Source organism: Podarcis raffonei, chromosome 2 (assembly GCF_027172205.1).
Source record: "Podarcis raffonei isolate rPodRaf1 chromosome 2, rPodRaf1.pri, whole genome shotgun sequence".
NCBI classification, from domain to species: domain Eukaryota; kingdom Metazoa; phylum Chordata; class Lepidosauria; order Squamata; family Lacertidae; genus Podarcis; species Podarcis raffonei.
This window is the reverse complement of record NC_070603.1, coordinates 31585414-31603766: the sequence shown is the minus strand read 5'-3', so window position 1 is coordinate 31603766 and position 18353 is coordinate 31585414. Positions and strand designations below refer to the sequence as shown.

Below are 18353 nucleotides of genomic sequence, written 5' to 3'. Positions count from 1 at the left end.
TCTTCCTTTTCTTTATCTCTCTCTCTCTCTCATTCTTACTTTATTATATTAGCTTGGCTTTTATTGTATTTTATGTTGAAAACACTCAAGAAAATATATGTAAAAAAAAGAAACACTAGACAATCCCATTTAAGGGACAGGTGGCAACCTTACCTGCTCCTGTCCCTCATTCTGGTGGATTTGACATTTCTTCAGGAGCTAAGGCCATGGTTACACAAAGTCCACCATACTTCCTTATTAAATGAAAGATCTGTGCTTTCCTATCCATATATTGTTTCAAGACATGGTTCCATATGACAACCATAACACAACCAGTGTCAGCCCCAGTGCGAACCAACATGCCCATGCTGGCCTAGGTTTTTTTGCTGGACCTTATTTCTTGCTGCCCCCATCATCTGTTACTCTCTGGGTGCTCATTTGAAGGGAGGCTGGACTGTGGTGGGATCCTGGACTTGAGCCCTGAGGTCCAGTCCCAGCTGCACCACTTCCCTCACATGAGGATAGCAGAGGCAGTGAAGAGTTTCAGGGATCGACTTCCATAGCAATTCTACTTCCAGCGAATGTATGAAACATAAGTTCTATCAGGCTACAGCCAACACAATGTCAACAAGGCTGCTTTGAAGAATATGAAAGGACACTTAATGTAGCATTTGTGGGCCAATTTGGCAGGACTGGGTCATCGATTCAAAGTAAAGTCTGCTTTTTATTCAAGAAAATAGCATACAAGCAGAGAGCATGCAAGCTTGGTTGCCAAGATGGCTCTTGGCCCCTTCAGCTTTTCGCTGACACTCCTCCTCCGCCGGATGTGTCCCAAGCAGGCATAAACTCCAGCAGGAAGGAGCCCCCATTGTGCTTTCTGAGCTTTTTGTTCAACTACATGCAAAGTCCTTTGTGACCTTGGAGTCAAAGTGGCAGGGGAGCTTAATACAGTGGGGCTGGGCAGCTCCTGTGAAGCTGTTTCAGCTTCTGTCCTTCCTCCTCTCCTTCAGATCTCGGGACTGAAGTGTTTCCCTCTGCCCCCTGTCCTGCCCTTGAAGGGCTTGCTGACTCTGGCTCTTCTCTTGCACTCAAGCCTGTTGCTTCCCCCCCACCCGACCAGTTTTCTGAGTCCCACCACTCTTATCCTGGCTCTGAGCCTTCCTCCTCCGCTGCCTTCCCAGGGGGTTCCTTGGATGGAGTCTCCCAGCACTCCTTTTCAGCCAGCCAGTTCCTGACACAATTCAGCTCTTTTACAGATTTATTATATATTATATTATGCATATATTGGGGGGTGTAAGATGAGCATCTAATGTGTTTAATAGCTAATCATTGTGTACATTCACTAGGCATCATGGAGAATGTGCACATAAACTGACTATGCACATTCCTGGTCAATATACGGAATCTCCAACAGGCCTTTGGGCATGTACATCTCAACTGATATCTCCAGTCAGTATGCATAGCCTCCAAAAACATAACCTTGTTTCCTAAGTCTAGTGCAATTTGCACCCCTGGTCTGCTGTTTAATATCACCTGGGCCACAACCTGATGTGGAAAGAAGGGATGTGGTTCCAGATCAATATTAACTTGTTTTCTGTAGTCCATCTTCCTATCCCCAACTCTCAGTCAGTGAGTAGCACAGAGGTGACTGTAGGGAGAGGAGACCTAAACATTTCCTTCGCAAATCCTGATGAAAATCCCCACCCCCACCCCCTCAGCAATTAACCTTAGGAAAAAACTAGATGTCAGTCAACATTGGGATTGGAGGAGAAGGAAGAATTAATCAGCTGAGGAAGGGAAAAGAGGTCTGGGACAGAAAGGGTGTTAATTCTGCTCCAACCCATTGCTTGGGCAATCAGTGGGAGAGTGCATGTTGTGGGATGGTGACCTGGATGGCAAATGTTAATCCTGATTGTTTGGGCTAGCAATTACCGGTACTTATGCACAAGAAAAGTAAAGTGTTTGCTTTTGCCAACGTTCTCCTGGGTTCCTGGAACACAAAGTAACTTTCACCCATTTGGGAATCTCATATTGAAGCAGGGCAATTACATGAATTTCTCCTTTGTACTAGACATATACCTTCAAAACACAAGGACATGTCACCCAATGCATGAATGCCGGAAACAAGGTATATTTGGTAATAGAGAAAAATATCAAGACACAGTTAGGCAATGAAAACCTCTGCAGATGGTACAATGGCATATTCGTTTTATTATTACACCCCATTTTGCAGAGAGGAACCTAAAGGTAACAGATAATAGCTAGCCAAGAAAGCAACTAAGTTGGCCTGTGCCTTGTGCAGAATTTGAACTTAATCACTTTACATGACAGATGTAATTAATTACTTAGATTAGAGAATGTTAATCCCATTATGAGGTTAAACTGTCTTGAAAGTAAGATAAGGAATTGTACAGTGGTACCTCGGGTTTAGTCCTTAATTTGTTCTGGAGGTCTGTTCTTAACCTGAAACTGTTCTTAACCTGAAGCACCACTTTAGCTAATGGGGCCTCCTGCTGCCGCTGCGCCGCCGGAGCACGATTTCTGTTCTCATCCTGAAGCAAAGTTCTTAACCTGAAGCACTATTTTTGGGTTAGCGGAGTCTGTAACCTGAAGTGTATGTAACCCGAGGTACCACTGTACTGTCTGCATAAAACGATCAAAAACTAGTAAAGAGTTTAATTGAAGACTTATAAAACACAGCTATATTCTTTATTATGATCCAGGGCACTGGGAATCAAAAAGGCACACTTTCCTGTGTCATATTTACTTGTTCATCATTCTATATAACCAGCCCCTTCCTCTCATGTCTGATATTCTTCACACATCCACCCTACACATTCCCCATTCCCCATTGCCACAGCATCTGGTCCTTGTTTAGGTCTCCTGATCCTGAGTGACACCCCTGCACCTACTGCATTTTAGTTTAAGTGGGACCTGTCTGCTTTCTCTGCATGAGGTTCCTTCTCTGTCCACTCGCTTCTCCGCATGGTTTTCCAATGCCTCTTATGTCTTCCCTCATGCCTCCCCTCAGCAACAGGAGCTACATTTTCTCTGCAGGGTTTCACACCAGCTTCCCATAGCATCCTTCTCCCTTGCAGTCTGCACATGGAAAAGTGTCTGGGATGATTTGAACCTCTGAGGTGAAAACATGCTTATCGTTCTCAGGTCCTTTGAAAGTTACCTGGAAAAGAAATTGGAGTTCTGCTCAATATGTTCCTTTGCAGAGAGCTGAATGGAGCAGGATTAGGAATTTATAGCACAGAGATATCAAAGAAATAATGGATGCATCTTACTGCAGATTTTAGAAGCAGTGCTGAATCGCAGAATACTTCATGCCTATTTATACAGTTGCACAACAGTCTTGGAGAACTTAGTTTCAATTAATATATGTATATTAAAGAGAATGTACATAAAACAGTTAATGTACGTAAAACCCGACATCGTGCACATTCAGCACCCTTCATGGAAAATGTGCAGCCCATGTTTCTATGAAGAAGAAATTGTGCACATTTCTCGGTCAAGATGCATATTCTCTAATAAAGCTTGGGAAACCTGCCTACAGCATCTGAATTCTGTACATTGTTAGCCATTATGCTTCCCAACAGCCTTTGGGGAATTTGCATGTCACACTTGAATGTTGTACATTCTCTGGTCAATATGCATATTCCCCCCATTTGTATGTATACTCTCCAAAAACATGCATGTTTTCTATCTCTTGTTCAGTGTGTAATCTGTGTGTAATTCCCAACTGCTCTATCAGCTGTCTAATCTTACATGGCACACAAAAAACCCTCCCACTGATCAGCAGGGCAGCAGGAAGTGCGGAAGGGAGTCCAGATAAAGATTATTTGTTTCTGCTTGCCATTTCACTTTTCACCATTCTCACTTGTTTCCCAGTCAGCTGAGCAGCAGCAGGAGGTTGCAGGGAAAGGAACATTTTATACCTCCCCATCCTCTTCCACTATTCCAATGGAAATTGCCTCCCCCTACACTGCTATTAAGCTAAGGAAAAAGCTGTGCAAGAATGAGTCAAATACTCGACTAGAGATTATATTTACCTCAATAAAGAAACCCTTCCATCCCAATAATGGCTTTGACAATTCTGCTTTATAAACACCTGTTCCCTGCAAAGAGATAAGACAGAAGAAGGTGCTGAGAAGCGAACATGTAATATTAAGAAATTATAGAATGTTCATTAGTGTGAATTTGAAGAAGAGTGAGCTGAGGTTCCTGATTTGTGTCTTCCAAGGATAGGGAAGAGGGAACAGTGGTGGAGGATGGCCACAGATAACATAGCCCTTCTTTCCAGGTGACCTTAAACCACCCTATGTGTTATGTATTGAAGTTCTCACCCTGGCCACCAGGAGTATTGTGTATATAGTTTTTACTCAGGTCCACGTCAGTTAATTTAGGTGGGAAACCCTGGGCTGTTGTTGTTGTTACAATGTTGACAGCCGGCTGCCTATAAAAGCAGGCCGGCTGAGCTGTTCAGTTCAGTTCCAGCTTACTATAAAGAACCACTTGGAGAAATCTCTGTGTCGACTGCTATGTCCACCCACAACTTAATACTATGGATTTCCAATGGATGTGATCCCCAGCGTGCTTTGTTACATAGAGCAGGTTCTCACTCCTGCATTAGATAAATCAGCTCTTTCTAGCTAGCCCTTGGGATTATCTCCAGGACACCTCCCAAAAAAACCACACCCTTCACCAGCTGTGCTTTCCTCCCCACTTGGAATGTTTTCCCCTGACTGGAATGTGTCCTTGAATTCTGATAATGCTTCTTGCTTGCTTGGATGGTAGATAGAGAAAGATGTGTGAGTGTGAAGAAACTAGGCTACTGCACAATGGTAGAATTCACATTGATTGCTCTGTTGACTTTTGCCTCTGACACTGGCCTGCACAAAGTTGTGCAGAAGAGAACGTGGCTTTTGGTCAGAAAGAGGTTCCTCACCCCTACTACGCGTGTAGAGACATACTCCCCACCACATTAGGGAGCCCTACTCCCTAGCATGGGTGATTTTACAACTGCAACATAAAGACAATGTTCTTCTGCTAGGTGCAGGGGAATGTTTTGGGTAACTCAGACAGTGAAGGAATCCCATTATATTTATTGGTTTGATTGATTTCTTACAGATTCATTCAATTAATGTCTTACCTTTCCTCCTAAAGGAGCTCAGAAACATTAATTGAATGAATCTGCAAATACCGAAACAAATTCAATATCCGCAACAGAAGTCCAGCTTTAAAGGAAGACATTTCTTTCCCAAGAACGGCTTTTGTGTTTGTGTCTTTAGGACGCTTGACATCCTCAGCTTTGTGAAGAAACTAAGGAAATTCTAATCCTCTTACCACTTTATCAACCTTGCAAGGTTTCCAAAACGTAAGACTCAAAAAAGGGAAGGAACACCTTAATACCCTGAAGTCACGCCTGAGAATGAGAAGGGAAAGAAGAGATTTGGCATGAGCACAGAATAAACTGATTTGTGGAGAAAACTACCACCAACAATATATTATTTCTAAATTCACTGATACTGTTTTAAATGTACAGCGCAGATGGGACCTAGTAGTTTGCTGAGATGCTCACTGATAGAAAGCCCTTTCTTTCTTTCTTTCTTTCTTTCTTTCTTTCTTTCTTTTCTTTCTTGAAAATTGGTAAGAAAGAAAATTGGTAAGAAAGAAAAAACTTCAGGCTTTTTTGTATATGTTGACTTTGTATATTGTTCTATGTAGTAATGAATTATATAAAATATTTTGGAAAGAATCCTACCTGTTGGTGAGCCATGTGCAAGCAAAGAAACATTTAGTTTCTGAAGGCTCCTGATCTGTGTAGAGATAGATAATACCTGTGGCATTTGTCTAGAAAGAGAGAGAATAGCACAGAAAAATCAAATCTCCCTCCAGCAATGAGCCATTCCCATTACCCTCTCCAGCAGCTACTGCTTTAACTGGCTGTGTCATGCAACACCCTATGTAAGGTCAACCCATATAAGTTGCCAAATGCATAAAGGAAACTGAGAACCTTGAATTTTTGCTTGTGCTTTCATGCTAATGGCATATTCACATGACATTTTTAGGTATACGGTGAATTTTTCTTTTTAGCATACAACTAAAAATGTAATGTCGGAATGAGACACATGTGTGCATATGCAGGTATACTCATCAGGGTCAAGAGTAGCTGCAGCTACATGTGAAGTGTATACTCCTTGCAAACTAAGAAAAAATAATTGGACACATCACAGAAAAGCACCAATGCTTATCTGTACTATTCTCACCTGGCCTAAAAAAAAAATTACTATATTTTAAATAGAAATACAATATGGTGGTGGGGAAGATTGTGATTAAGTTACCTGCTCAGCCTGCTGTCCAGGTGTTAGGTGTCAGCTGGTGATTCAAGGCCCCCAACTCTCTTTTCTTAGGGTTCTTCTTTATCTTTAAATTGCACTTGAACCTGGCAGATCTTCAAGCAGAGGACTCCAGCAAACAGCATTTTCTAGTCATGCAGATGTAGGACTGCCGTCTCTAAAGTAGAGCACAAGGACCCCCTAGTAATCTTGAGCCATTCTCTCTCTCTCTCTCCCCTTTCTCCCCATCTTTCTTGTGGGGAGATCTGTGATCAGATTTCTCATATTATTTTTTTAAGCTAAATGTAGCCTGGAAGGGGGGCAATTTATAAAAATGCATTGGTGTTAATGGATGTCAGACCAACATTTCCCCCTCACACCATTTCCAATATTAAAAAACAAAAAGAGATCCCATTACAGTTCTCTCTTTGGCCATCATCCAGGCTGTGTTGTAAGGATAAATATTGAAAGATCTACACCCCCCTCAGCCTTCCTGAACGAAGATGAAAACCACAATAAATAGTATATTGATACTATTGAAGTACTGATACTACTGATACTACTGATACTGATACTACTGATACTACTGGTCTAGCAGTCATTTGCTCTTCCATGGGAATCTGAGTACACAACCAACTTTCTGAGCCTGTTCTGGATCACTTCAGGACACTTTCTCTGTGACTGAAAGAGGAACTGACACATATATTCTGTAAATAAAAGAACACCCTGGATCTTAGGAGGCCAAGAAGAAATGCAGCAATATTCTGATGATTATTAGTACACTAAAGGCAAGCCAAGCGTGCCCTCAGAAAATTCTATAATAATAGAATGTAGATTTTAAAGGGACCGTGAGGGTCATCTAGTCCAACCCACTGCAATGCAGGTAACTTTTGCCCAATGTGGGGATTGAATCCAAAACCCTGAGATTAAGAGTCTCATGCTCTAGCAACTGAGCTATCCCAGCTATTGTTTCCATCATTTACTGGTAAACGATAACATTAACCAGGGCCGGTTTGTATATCATCATAACAACTTTCCTGCCTTCAACATTTCTGATAATTTCTTAGGAATCTTGAGTTCGACTGAGTGTGCTTAGTAAAGGCCCACATCAATTAGGGACAACATACATCCATGGCTTGGGGTAAATTAGAAAACAAGCTTCATTGACTGAATTATTTCTGTCATTTGCATGTAAAGCAACATCAGTTTTCCTCACCTCCACCCTTTTCCAAGAAATTTGAGGCATGGTCAAATTCTGCATGGTGCTGAGATAAAAGGCTCTGCACGTCTCTAGGACAGATGGTTTACTCCATGGGAGTAATGTCGCAGCGTGATTAGTGTTCGGGAGGAATCTGCAATGCAACAGAGAGGTTTTTGCAAAAATAGCTTCCTTGCAATAGACTAAGATAAAGGAATGACATGTTTCTTCGAATCACAGAAATTTGACATTCTAGAGTTTTTTCTCCTCCAAAAGAATGCACACATATAGAGAAATATACAAGGAAAAAATACTGCATCATCATGCAAAGCCTATGTGAATTGTGCAGCAAAGATCAGCAGCTTTGTTCACTGGTATTGTTCAGATTACACAGGTGGGCTCCCACAACAGCTGAAGGATCTGCTGTGAGTTCTCAGCTCATATTACAGCATTGTCTCTCATCTGAGGCTCAAGCCTTCTGGTTGCTGCCTTTAACCAGAGGGATGATTGTGTGCCCAGCCCAGAGTCCCCCACCAGACACACCTGACTGCAAAAGGGGGGTGAATGAATGGACAAGAAAATCGTCTGGGATGAAAATGGCCACAACTTTATTGATTTCAGATATAGGAAGCCTTGCCATAGGCACTGGACATGTATCCCTCTCAGTGCCGCCCCCAGGGGGGGGGGCTGAGGCATGACAGGGTCAATTCAGGGATGGGTCCAACACAAAACACAGGTTTACACAGATGGCGCCAAACGCTGAGGGAAGCCACTAGTCCTATGCAACTGGCACTTTGGACAGAGACTTCCGTCCAGACCCCTCTAACAGGGTTATCGCCACTGCAGGGAGCAGTCACCGCTTCACCACACCCCAATTGGATGAAAGACTATAGGATTCCACCCAAGGCCTAAACCGGCAAAGTTATGACTAGTGCTATGGGGAAGGTGAAACCTGCAGTGCAGGGAAAATTCCTTCCAGGCCCCGAAAATGGCGACCATTCACAGACCACAGCAAAGCCCTCCTAATGGGAAAAGAAATGGTTAATGCAGCAAGCATAAAGGGAGGGAACAGGTGGGTGTGACAGGAGCGCAGGGTCAGCCAGGCTATCTTTTTGGCGGGTGCACCTAAGTGAAGCCTGCCTCATCCAGGTGTGCCTGCCTAGGCCATGCCTCCCAGGCCGCCACTGATTGGCTCAAATTGAATCAGGGTTTGGCAGGAACACCATGAGTCTGTGCGATGGCCGAGGGGGACAAGATGGTGCATTGTGTCCGGGCAGTGAGGGAGGCGCCTCATCAGGCCGCAACCACCACTCACCGAGGAGAGATGGTAAGTGGCCATTCTTGTCTCATAAAGGACAGTCTGGTAATTTTCTGCAGCAGGAACTCACCGGATGTATTTCTTTCCAGCTAGCTGATCAAAGAAATAGTAAGTGTCATCAGGCAGGTTGACTTCATCTCCTGTTGCACCAATTGAGCACCAGGTCTTATTTTGGTATCGCTCATTATATGCTGAGGATGGAAAAATTAAATGATATTGTAATTGGAAACACTGCTACTTAATTTCATCATCAAAGGCTGGTAAGATTGGATAACAGCAATGCAAAACAAGAAACATTCATTGAGCAGGTTGGGAATAAAAATATTATTGAAAAATATGTAAAACAGCCTTATTGTGGCAAACTAAGACCAAAGATCAAAGCCTAGGTAGCAAATGTTGGCGATGCAATGTTGAAAAGGGAGCGTTCCTTTGCATTAAAAAAAAGTTTGGTAGTAGGTACTCCAGGTCATCAAGAAAGCGATATGAGGTGCCTCTGGATGCTTGAAGAATTCAGTCTATGCAAAATCCTGATTTGCACCTCTCGCACTGGAACCTTTAAATATATTTATTAGGTTAATTTTTCATCCCCGCTTCTGCTGCAATAACTAGGGCTGGGAACATTTTTCTGCACAAGACAGAGGACAGGATTGCACACCCTTTTGTTCCAGGTGCAGAATCAAACTGGACTGGGAGAACTGGTGAATGTGGTAACATAAGTACACAAGAAAAGCATCTTGGAGTAGAGCAATGGTCCACCTGGCCCAGCACTCTGTTCTCAAAGTGGTCAACCAGATATCTGGAGAAAACTGGTAAGCGGGATCCAAGCATCAGAGCACTCTCCCCTCCTTCAGTTTCCAGTAAGTCACTTTGACTTACTTTTCGCGGGGGGGGGGGACTCTGTATAGAGAAGTTTTTAATGTTTTACTATGATTTTATAAATTGTTGGAAGCCACTCAGAGTGGCTGGGAAAACCCAGTCAGATGGGTGGCATATAAATATATTATTATTATTATTATTATTATTATTATTATTATTATTATTAACAGTAACAAGCACTTTGTACTTGGAAGCTTAAACACATTGAAATACATATTTAAATTAATATTTTGAGAGAAAATACATTTTTAAATGTATATTAATTTGCCTTTAAATATGAGTTTTGATGGGATTTTAATGAAAATAATTGTGGATTAGAGAGAAGTTAGTATACAATTATAGATAAAAGCATGCAAACAAAGAAAGAATACCGTTATGGGTAAAAACATGAAGCATTGACCAGAAATAGATTTCTCCCCATCCACCTGTATTTCAGGATGTCTCCACATTCATCATAAAGTAATAGTCTTAAGCAGTGCATTTCCCCCCTAAAAAAATGTTTAGTGGTACTCTCATTTTCCTACTCTTATTGAAATACTTGTCCCTCAAAGAAGGCCAAACTTAGATTCACAAAATGTTTGGGGGTATGCGTACCCCTGCGTTCCCCCTCCCCCGCCCCCAAAAAAGCACTGGTCTTAAGCCAGGATTCCACAGCTTGCTGCCATGGCTTCAGATGCGAAAGGGCCTAGTTTCTGAGTTTTCAAAAAGGGAAGTAGAAAAGAGGAGAGGAATTGCTTGATTTAATTGATTCATTCCTCAGCCCTCTACATAACAACATACTTTTCAGTGTTCTTCCTCCCCAAGTATTTCATTGTTTTCTCTTAAGTGTACAAGAAACAACAATCACGATTCAACAACCCCCTAATCCTCTCTCCACAGAAGCACCAAATGGCCTTTTAATTAAATCGACCTCATGCTCTTCAATGTTTCTTACATGCATTATAGTGCCACCAGAATTCCCCAGGGCTGCCCTTTCCCACTTATTCAACCCTTTCTTCTGCTACCATCTCATTCACCAGAGAAATATGAGATGGTAAGAACTGCTCACCAAATGGATCAATGTGTGAATTTAATTTCTGGAACCGTGTGGTGTCCAACTGCCGAGTTATATTCAAGTGATAGTAATCATTCCGTGTACATGACCAGCCACAGTATGCTCGGTATTGATGATGCCAGTTCTGTACCAAAGTAGACAGAAGTGAATTCTATGTGCACATCAAATAAGAATATTCTATTCTACATCAGTAGACTGTCCCTATTTTCTGAGGAATGTTAGAGGGGAATATATGGCACTGTCATATATTAAGATCCCGAAGTTCTTCAGGATGGAGGACCATCAAATGCTACAACTGTAAGATTTATTCAAATCTTTAGCAGGGCTAAGCTCAGAGGCGTATATAGGGTCATTGGCACCCTTGGCTAGGAGCTGTATTGGTGGCCCCCGCCCCACATAAATATGAGAAGCAGGTGAGGTTGCCTGTGCCCTGGCGGGGGTCAGGTTCGCCAACCCCTATGTACACTTTTGGCTAAGCTGATAAACAAAAAACAAGACATGGCAATAAGTTATCCCCTTCACACTGTCAGTGCCTTTGTATAATGGCTTTTTTGGTTATTTACTTGTGTTGTGTTGACAAATACTTCCTGCCATTCCCTTGGTGGGCCAGAATATATGTCTTATTCAGAAGCTTTACTGCACATATGTTATTTTAAAGTACAAATTTGTACCTAATCATGTATTGTTCATCCTACTCACTTCTGTCTACACTGTGTGTCTGCCATATTTTTTGCTTAACCTTAATATTTTTGGATTACATACGTACATACATGTATTATTTTATTTGTATGCTACTTTTCCACAGTTCAAACATGCTCAAGGTGGCTTACAGCATGAAAAAAATGCATAACTACAGTATAACAAAAGTAGTTCTAAACAATAAGTGAAAGATTCAAAATACAATTTCTATTACTCTATGAAATCATCCAGTTCACCTTGCATAATTGCCAGGATTTGGGGAAGAGAAATATGCTTGCAAAGCTTTGTCCCTCCCCAGCCCCATAACCCAATAGCTGAGTTAATAAACCAACATTTGGGGCCAGGATATTTGAAAGACTCTGTTCCCCCATGAGTCTGCCCCCCTTACAATCATTGGGGGGATTGCTCACTGTCCCTTGCCTTCAAAAGCATGGCTGATTAGGACACAGGACAGGGTCTTTGCAGCAGTGGTGCTGAGGCTGTGGAGTGCCATTCCTCAGAAGTTTCACTGGCTCTCACACTTGTAGCCTTCCTGCAAATGGTCAATGTATTCTTATTTATCCTGAGTACTGTACTATGAATGAACTGTGACGAAGACCAGGAGTGCCAGCTCAGGGGCCAGAGCTGTTTTGGGCTTCCTCAATGTTAAGAGGATCCATCAGCCACTGAAAGCCAAGCCATTGCATTACATTGTGCACATGACATCACAAGTGTGTGTTGCATGTGCAACATCACACACACGGACAATATCGGGCCCCCTCAACCTTTGGTGCAAGCTGGCACCTCTGAAACAGACTCATACACAGCCATATACACAGCTAGTGCACCATCCTATGAACAGCCTTCTCTTTGATTGCTGTAAAGAAAGTGGATACTCACCTGAATGAAATTCAACTGATCATAGACAATTGGAAGAAATGACACAACTCTCTTCTTCAAAGCTGCTGTGACCCAGGTGGTCCAGCCGCGCTGCAATAAAGTGACAAAACATAAAGATGGAGAGGTGTGCAGTTCCTACTTGAGAGACTGAACATGGCATATACAGTACAGATGAAATGGGGATGAGCATGCATAGGGTTAATATTGGGGTACAGGAAAGCCAACCTACCTTGGAAACACCAGTCAATGTGAACTTTTTGATTTTCACCTTTCCACCGGATTCTTTCAGCATTAAATCTGTTACAGTGTCCATGCCACGCACAGCTGCCTGCACACAAGAGAAAAGGAATATAGTCTCTGGAGTTCAAAGAAGATGCTTGGATTGGGTTCAGCTATATCCCTCTAATAAAGGTAAAGGGACCCCTGACCGTTAGGTCCAGTCGTGACCGACTCTGGGGTTGCGGCGCTCATCTCACTTTATTGGCCGAGGGAGCCGGCGTACAGCTTCCGGGTCATGTGGCCAGCATGACTAAGACGCTTTTTGTGAACCAGAGCAGCACACGGAAATGCTGTTTACCTTCCCGTTGGAGCGGTACCTATTTATCTACTTGCACTTCATGCTTTTGAACTGCTAGGTTGGCAGGAGCAGGGACCAAGCAACGGGAGCTCACCCCGTTGTGGGGATTTGAACTGCCAACCTTCTGATCGGCAAGCCCTAGGCTCTGTGGTTTAACCCACAGCGCCACCAATGTCCCTATCCCTCTATTAGTATGACAGAGTTAAAGTGCCTTCAAAAGGTGTCAGGTCTTCATGCCTTTAATGTTTATTATTATTATGTACTAAATTGGTTAGTTGCTTTATCTTGCCCAGGACAACCCTGATCAACTTCCAAACCAACCAACAGACAATAAACCCCACATAGTTACCTTAAAGGCAAGAGGAAAGAGAAATAAATTAAGAACATCCCACCAACTTCTAAAAAGTCCCAAATAGTTAAAGGTCAAAGGCCTGGTTATACAGGAAAGCTTTTGCCTGGCACCTAAATATATGTAGTGAAAGCCCCAGGGTAGTCTAACTGAGGAGCGAATTCCACAAACAGGGAGCCACTACACTAAAGACCCGTTCTAGTTCACATGGAGGGGACACATAAAGAATGGCCTCAGATGATGAACGCAGAGTCTGGGGTGGTTTATATAGGGCATGAATGTGGTGGCAGCAGTGCATCTGTAGCAGAGGAGGCAGGGTGCACCTGCAGAGGAGAAGGTGCAGCCGCATAGGAGGAGGCAACAAGTCATGTACTCTTTGAATCCAGATCTGTCGCCTGAGGCCGCCACCTCACCTTGCCTCCTTCTAGGTTCTGTGATTTGCAAGCAGATTTAAAAAAAATTAAAAATGAGGCATATGTGCTTTGCAAATGTTACAGCAGCTCTGCCAGCATTCAGGGGATTCTGGAAACAATAAAAAAAGCATTTCCTAGAATGATGGCAGCATGTGCTTGCCAGCCAATACAGAAAGCCAGAGTTACCTTGACCATTGGAAACTGAATCAGCACGTGTGGCGGCTCACTCTCATCGTTCATGAACTTCCACCACGAACAAGCAACTGCAGCATTTTCAGAGCTCCTCTTACATCTTTTTATGGGGATTTTCTAGAAGAAAAATAGATGAAAGATAGATGAGGTTTGTTTTGTTTGTTTTTTAATTTTTATTTATGAATTTATAAAACTACAAAATACAGAACTGCAGGATAAAAAAGGGAAATGGGAAAATAGATCCACTACATCAATGAATAATTCTATTCCATTGACTTCCAGTCCATCTGCGGAGCCCTCCCTGGGAGGCTCTTGGGAGGCAGGTTCCCACCACTCTTCTTCATCCAGCCAGTCCAAGCCCTTCCTGGGAGGCTCTTGGGCGGGTGGCTCCCAGCTCACCTCCTCATCCAATCAGGCTCTGACATCCACAGGCCAGGATTGTTCTTAGTGATAAGGAGTGATAAGGACAGTTGCCCCATGTATAACCCACTGGGAATGCAGTAGGAGTCCATGGCTCCAGTAAGTATCTGGAGAGCAGGGTCCTGCTGCTCTCACCTTCACCTTCTCTAAGGAGGTGAGCACCACATGACCTGGCTCCCACATTTTAATTCTAGTATTTTGAACCACTCCTATGAAAGAGATGGTTAATTCATCACAGATTATGTAATGTGATTTGCTTATGAAGAAAGGTTATTGGACACAGTGCAGATTTCTGCTGGATTTTGCTCTAAGAAAGTAAACACTTCCCTCATTAGAGTGAAATTGGGGGAAGAGAATCTGTAGGGGAGGTTTCCAGTAGGAAAATATGACAGCCAAGAACTCCGCCCCCCCCATTTCCCCAGTTCCACTCACCCAACTGACTCCTAACTCCTACATGAGTGCGAAAGTGAGTGTGGGAAGTTCCCAGCATGGTAAAGATCCTAGAACACTTACCTTGTAGGTGATTGGGTAGTTGGGAATCTGCCCCAAAAGCGCTGCACAGCTTCAGAGACAAAACAAATATTAGCCATCAGCAGTAAATGTCCTCTGCGATCTACAGGCAATGATGCCAAAGAGACCAGAGTCAACAGCTCTGGGCAGCTTTGGAGCAATCATAAAATCAAGACGAAGAGAGAATTCAAGCAATATAACCTTTTATACATATTTATTGGGGTGCTAGAAGGAAGATGAACTAAGATGTGACTCTGGAGCATAGAGAAACTTTCTTGAATACAGTGAGTTGCATTAGATTGCCTTCAGGCCATTTTTGTTTCTGGCTCCTTTATTAGTTAGAACTCAGTATTTTCTCCTCCAATAACACTCACAGGTTGCAAACATACAACACCTCTGGTATATGTGAGATAAGCAGTCTCATATAACCAACATGCTCGTCTAATTAATGCATGAAGGGGTTAAAGCCATAGAGCAGGCTGTCCTTCCAGGCTTAGCTATGCCAACTTCCTCTCACCTTGGGAGGAACTCAGAAATCAAGCTTTGTTCTGCAGTCTTCCTGAGCTCAGTGTATGAAGAGGTTTGTGCTGGTTGCCCCAGCTAAGAATACATGGTTCTCAGCAGCCACTCTTGGGTTCCTATACCAATGATTTAGGAACTTTCACCACTATATAAGTAAGCAAAGTTTTACTGCCTGTGCAACTTTTCTGAAGCACATGAACTGCCCCCTCCACCCACTCCCCATGCTGATGTTATTCCTTATATGGCAAGCTTAGACAAAGGCTTGGGGAGAATATTTTGGAACAAGTCTTGGCCTGCCAGGGGGTCCAAGTTGGCTTGTGAGACCATTTCCCCTATGGGGAATGCACTGCTGAAGCAGACCTCTGAAGTCAGCAGGATTGAAGACTGTTCATCCAATGGTCAGGATAAGGTTGGTGCTATTTCACAGGGAACACTGGCAAAGCATATCTTCCTGCCCCCACCCCCACTCTTGGATGGGACCACACAGCTAGACATTTAATTTACTTTTCACTACATGCTTGTTGTTTTATGTCTGGATTGCCAGGGCAGTGCTTTAGAATGAAATTGTTTAGGTGAGACTTCCTGGCTGTGTGTCTCTTTTGATATCCAATCAGTGATAAATCTTACATAAAAAAACTTAGCAGCCCGTAATCATTTGAGCTGCCTCATACAAATCTTGCCTTACTTCAGACAAGCCCCAAATCCTTCCAGGTATTCCACTTCAGCTCGAGGATTGTCCAAATATGATGTGCAACCCTAATTCCAACCCTCATTCCCCAACAGGAATGTATGTCTACCTCACAGTTCTCTATCTTTGCAGGGCTGCTAATCCCCTTAGCAGTTTTAACAGAGCAGAGCTGGTGCCATATTCATTGCTCAGAGTTCCCACCAATTACTTACGACCCAGTGGATTTTGCTAGATTGATGATATCACCAACTCTAAAATCTATGATAGTATTAGATGCATCATTTCTTCCATTCCCAATGATCAGCAAACATGAGTCCTCCAGTTTTTGTTCCTTTGACACAGCAATGAACAGCTCATGCCACCAAATTGGCCTATCCACTTCAGACTCTGAAAAGAGATTCACAGAATTTATTCATCAGGGCATTTGTCTTCCATTCTCCCTTCGAAATACATTCCCCCCCTGGAGTCGTAATGAATATTTATCTAGTAGTAGAAAAGTAACAAAGTAGAAAGACACGAAAGCTTATACCAAGAACAAACTTAGTTGGTCTCTAAGGTGCTGCTGGGCAATTTTATATACACACACACACACACACACACACACACACACACACACACATATATATATCTTCTGCGTCAGACCAACACAGCTACCTACCTGAGGGTAAGAAGGTAAAGGTAAAGGGACCCCTGACCCAGTCGTGGCCGACTCTGGGGTTGTGGCACTCATCTTGCTTTATCGGCGTACAGCTTCCGGGTCATGTGGCCAGCATGATTAAGCGCTTCTGGTGAACCAGAGCAGCACATGGAAACACCGTTTACCTTCCCGCCAGAGTGGTACCTATTTATCTACTTGCACTTTGACTTGCTTTTGAACTGCTAGGTTGGCAGGAGCTGGGACCCAACGACGGGAACTCACCCCGTCGCAGGGATTCGAACCTCCGACCTTCTGATCGGCAAGTCCTAGGCTCTGTGGTTTAACCCACAGCACCACCCGCGTCCCTTAAGGGTAAGAGAGAGTTGGCATTTAGGAAGTGAAAGGAAGGGCACTGCACTCTCCTTGACACAGATCAAATCACTTAGGGCAGTGATGGAGAACTTGTAGCTCTCCAGATGCTGTTGAACTCCAGCTCCCACAAACCCAAACCAGCCAGCGGTGAGGGTTGAGAATTCAGCAACATCTGCTGGGCCACAGGTTCCCCAACCCAACCCTGAATTAAGCCAACACTTTCCCATTCCAGATGCTGTTAACTTCTGTCAGCACCAGGGGGTGGGGGAGAATTTTAATTCTGGTGCCATTTAAAGGCAAATCTTTCATATTCTTTTCCTCTGAAACATTAAGAGAACCAAAACACAGGCATCCTTTGAAATTTGCACACATCCAAATGTTACAGTGCAATTATCCAATCAACCATTGTTTACAAAAAAAATGTATTTATTGAGGTAGGGTTGCCATACGTCCGGATTTTCCTAGACATTACTGGAATTTCAAAGGCGGAATTGATATCTGGGGATCTACCATATAAATCCATGTATAAGACAACCCCCAATTTTTTCACCACTATATAACCCCCAATTTTAGGAGGACATCATCTTGTAGACAGAAAAATATGGTACTTTGCATTTCTTGCTTTCGGCTTTGGGATTGATTCAGGTTGGAAAGTGGCAGTGGCCTTTCTCCCTTTCATAGCCAGCCACAGGAGACCTGACTAGTACCTACTGCTCTTCATGTTTCCTTACACCCACCCAGCAGCCACTTCTCCAGGTTAGGCTCCCTGCTCTCTCACTCTCTTCCTCCTTAAAGGAAAAGGGCACTGAGGAAATGCCTTCCTCTATATTTCAAAAATGCCGCTCACCATTCAGCCACTTCAGGGAGGTCATGTTGAGGGTGTAGAGGGTGACGCCAGGCCTGTCTTCCTTCTTTGTGACAGTGTAGTTGTAATGAGGGTCATCCTGCTTTATGTAGTCATCCAGGGCTGTCTGCGCCCATCCAGAGGGCAGGCAGGCTGCCAGGAGGAGAAGAGAGAGCGCAGCATACATGGTCAAGCAGGTATAGTTGCCTTGAAAGAGGTACCTGCCTTTTGTCCAGCTGGCAGCCATTGTCCCGCTTCAGATCACAGCTGCTCCCAGCAGAAAAGCTCCACAAGGCTTGGTGGTCTCTACCAAAGCTTTTATCTAGAGCTGTTCTCTCTATGAATGCCACGAGTTTTTCCAGTACTTACACAAGTTGCGTAGCAGGGAGAGGCCAGGATGGCATTTATGCAAATTGATTCCAGTTTTGCAGAGGAGGAAATGTGCAAGTTATTCTACATTGGTTTCCAGTCACAACGCATCT

General features: G+C 43.4%; 1 protein-coding gene across 1 annotated transcript; it reads right to left on the bottom strand.

Annotated features, from left to right (window-relative positions):
* Positions 1 to 2165: 2165 nt before the first annotated feature.
* On the bottom strand, positions 2166 to 18288 carry LOC128407346 (autocrine proliferation repressor protein A-like). Its single transcript, XM_053375590.1, has 13 exons — positions 17875 to 18288; positions 16231 to 16405; positions 14812 to 14860; positions 13873 to 13995; positions 12577 to 12675; positions 12348 to 12437; positions 10764 to 10893; positions 8910 to 9030; positions 7540 to 7675; positions 5750 to 5838; positions 5332 to 5410; positions 4038 to 4103; positions 2166 to 3160 (listed from the first exon to the last, which is right to left on the bottom strand). The coding sequence occupies exons 1-13, from the start codon at positions 18116 to 18118 to the stop codon at positions 3041 to 3043; spliced, it is 1521 nt and encodes a 506-aa protein (XP_053231565.1). The 5' UTR covers positions 18119 to 18288; the 3' UTR covers positions 2166 to 3040.
* Between the last annotated feature and the right edge of the window lie 65 nt (positions 18289 to 18353).

What these genes read in the sequence shown, in the direction of transcription:
- LOC128407346 (XM_053375590.1), bottom strand. Translation starts at nt 18,118, where the DNA reads ATGGCTGCCAGCTGGACAAAAGGCAGGTACCTCTTTCAAGGCAACTAT. An exon ending in ATCAGTTGAATTTCATTCAG is followed by an intron (nt 10,894 to 12,347) that starts GTGAGTATCCAC and finishes ACTTTGGTACAG; the next exon opens with AACTGGCATCATCAATACCG. An exon ending in GGAAGGGTTTCTTTATTGAG is followed by an intron (nt 3,161 to 4,037) that starts GTAAATATAATC and finishes TTTCTTTTCCAG; the next exon opens with GTAACTTTCAAAGGACCTGA.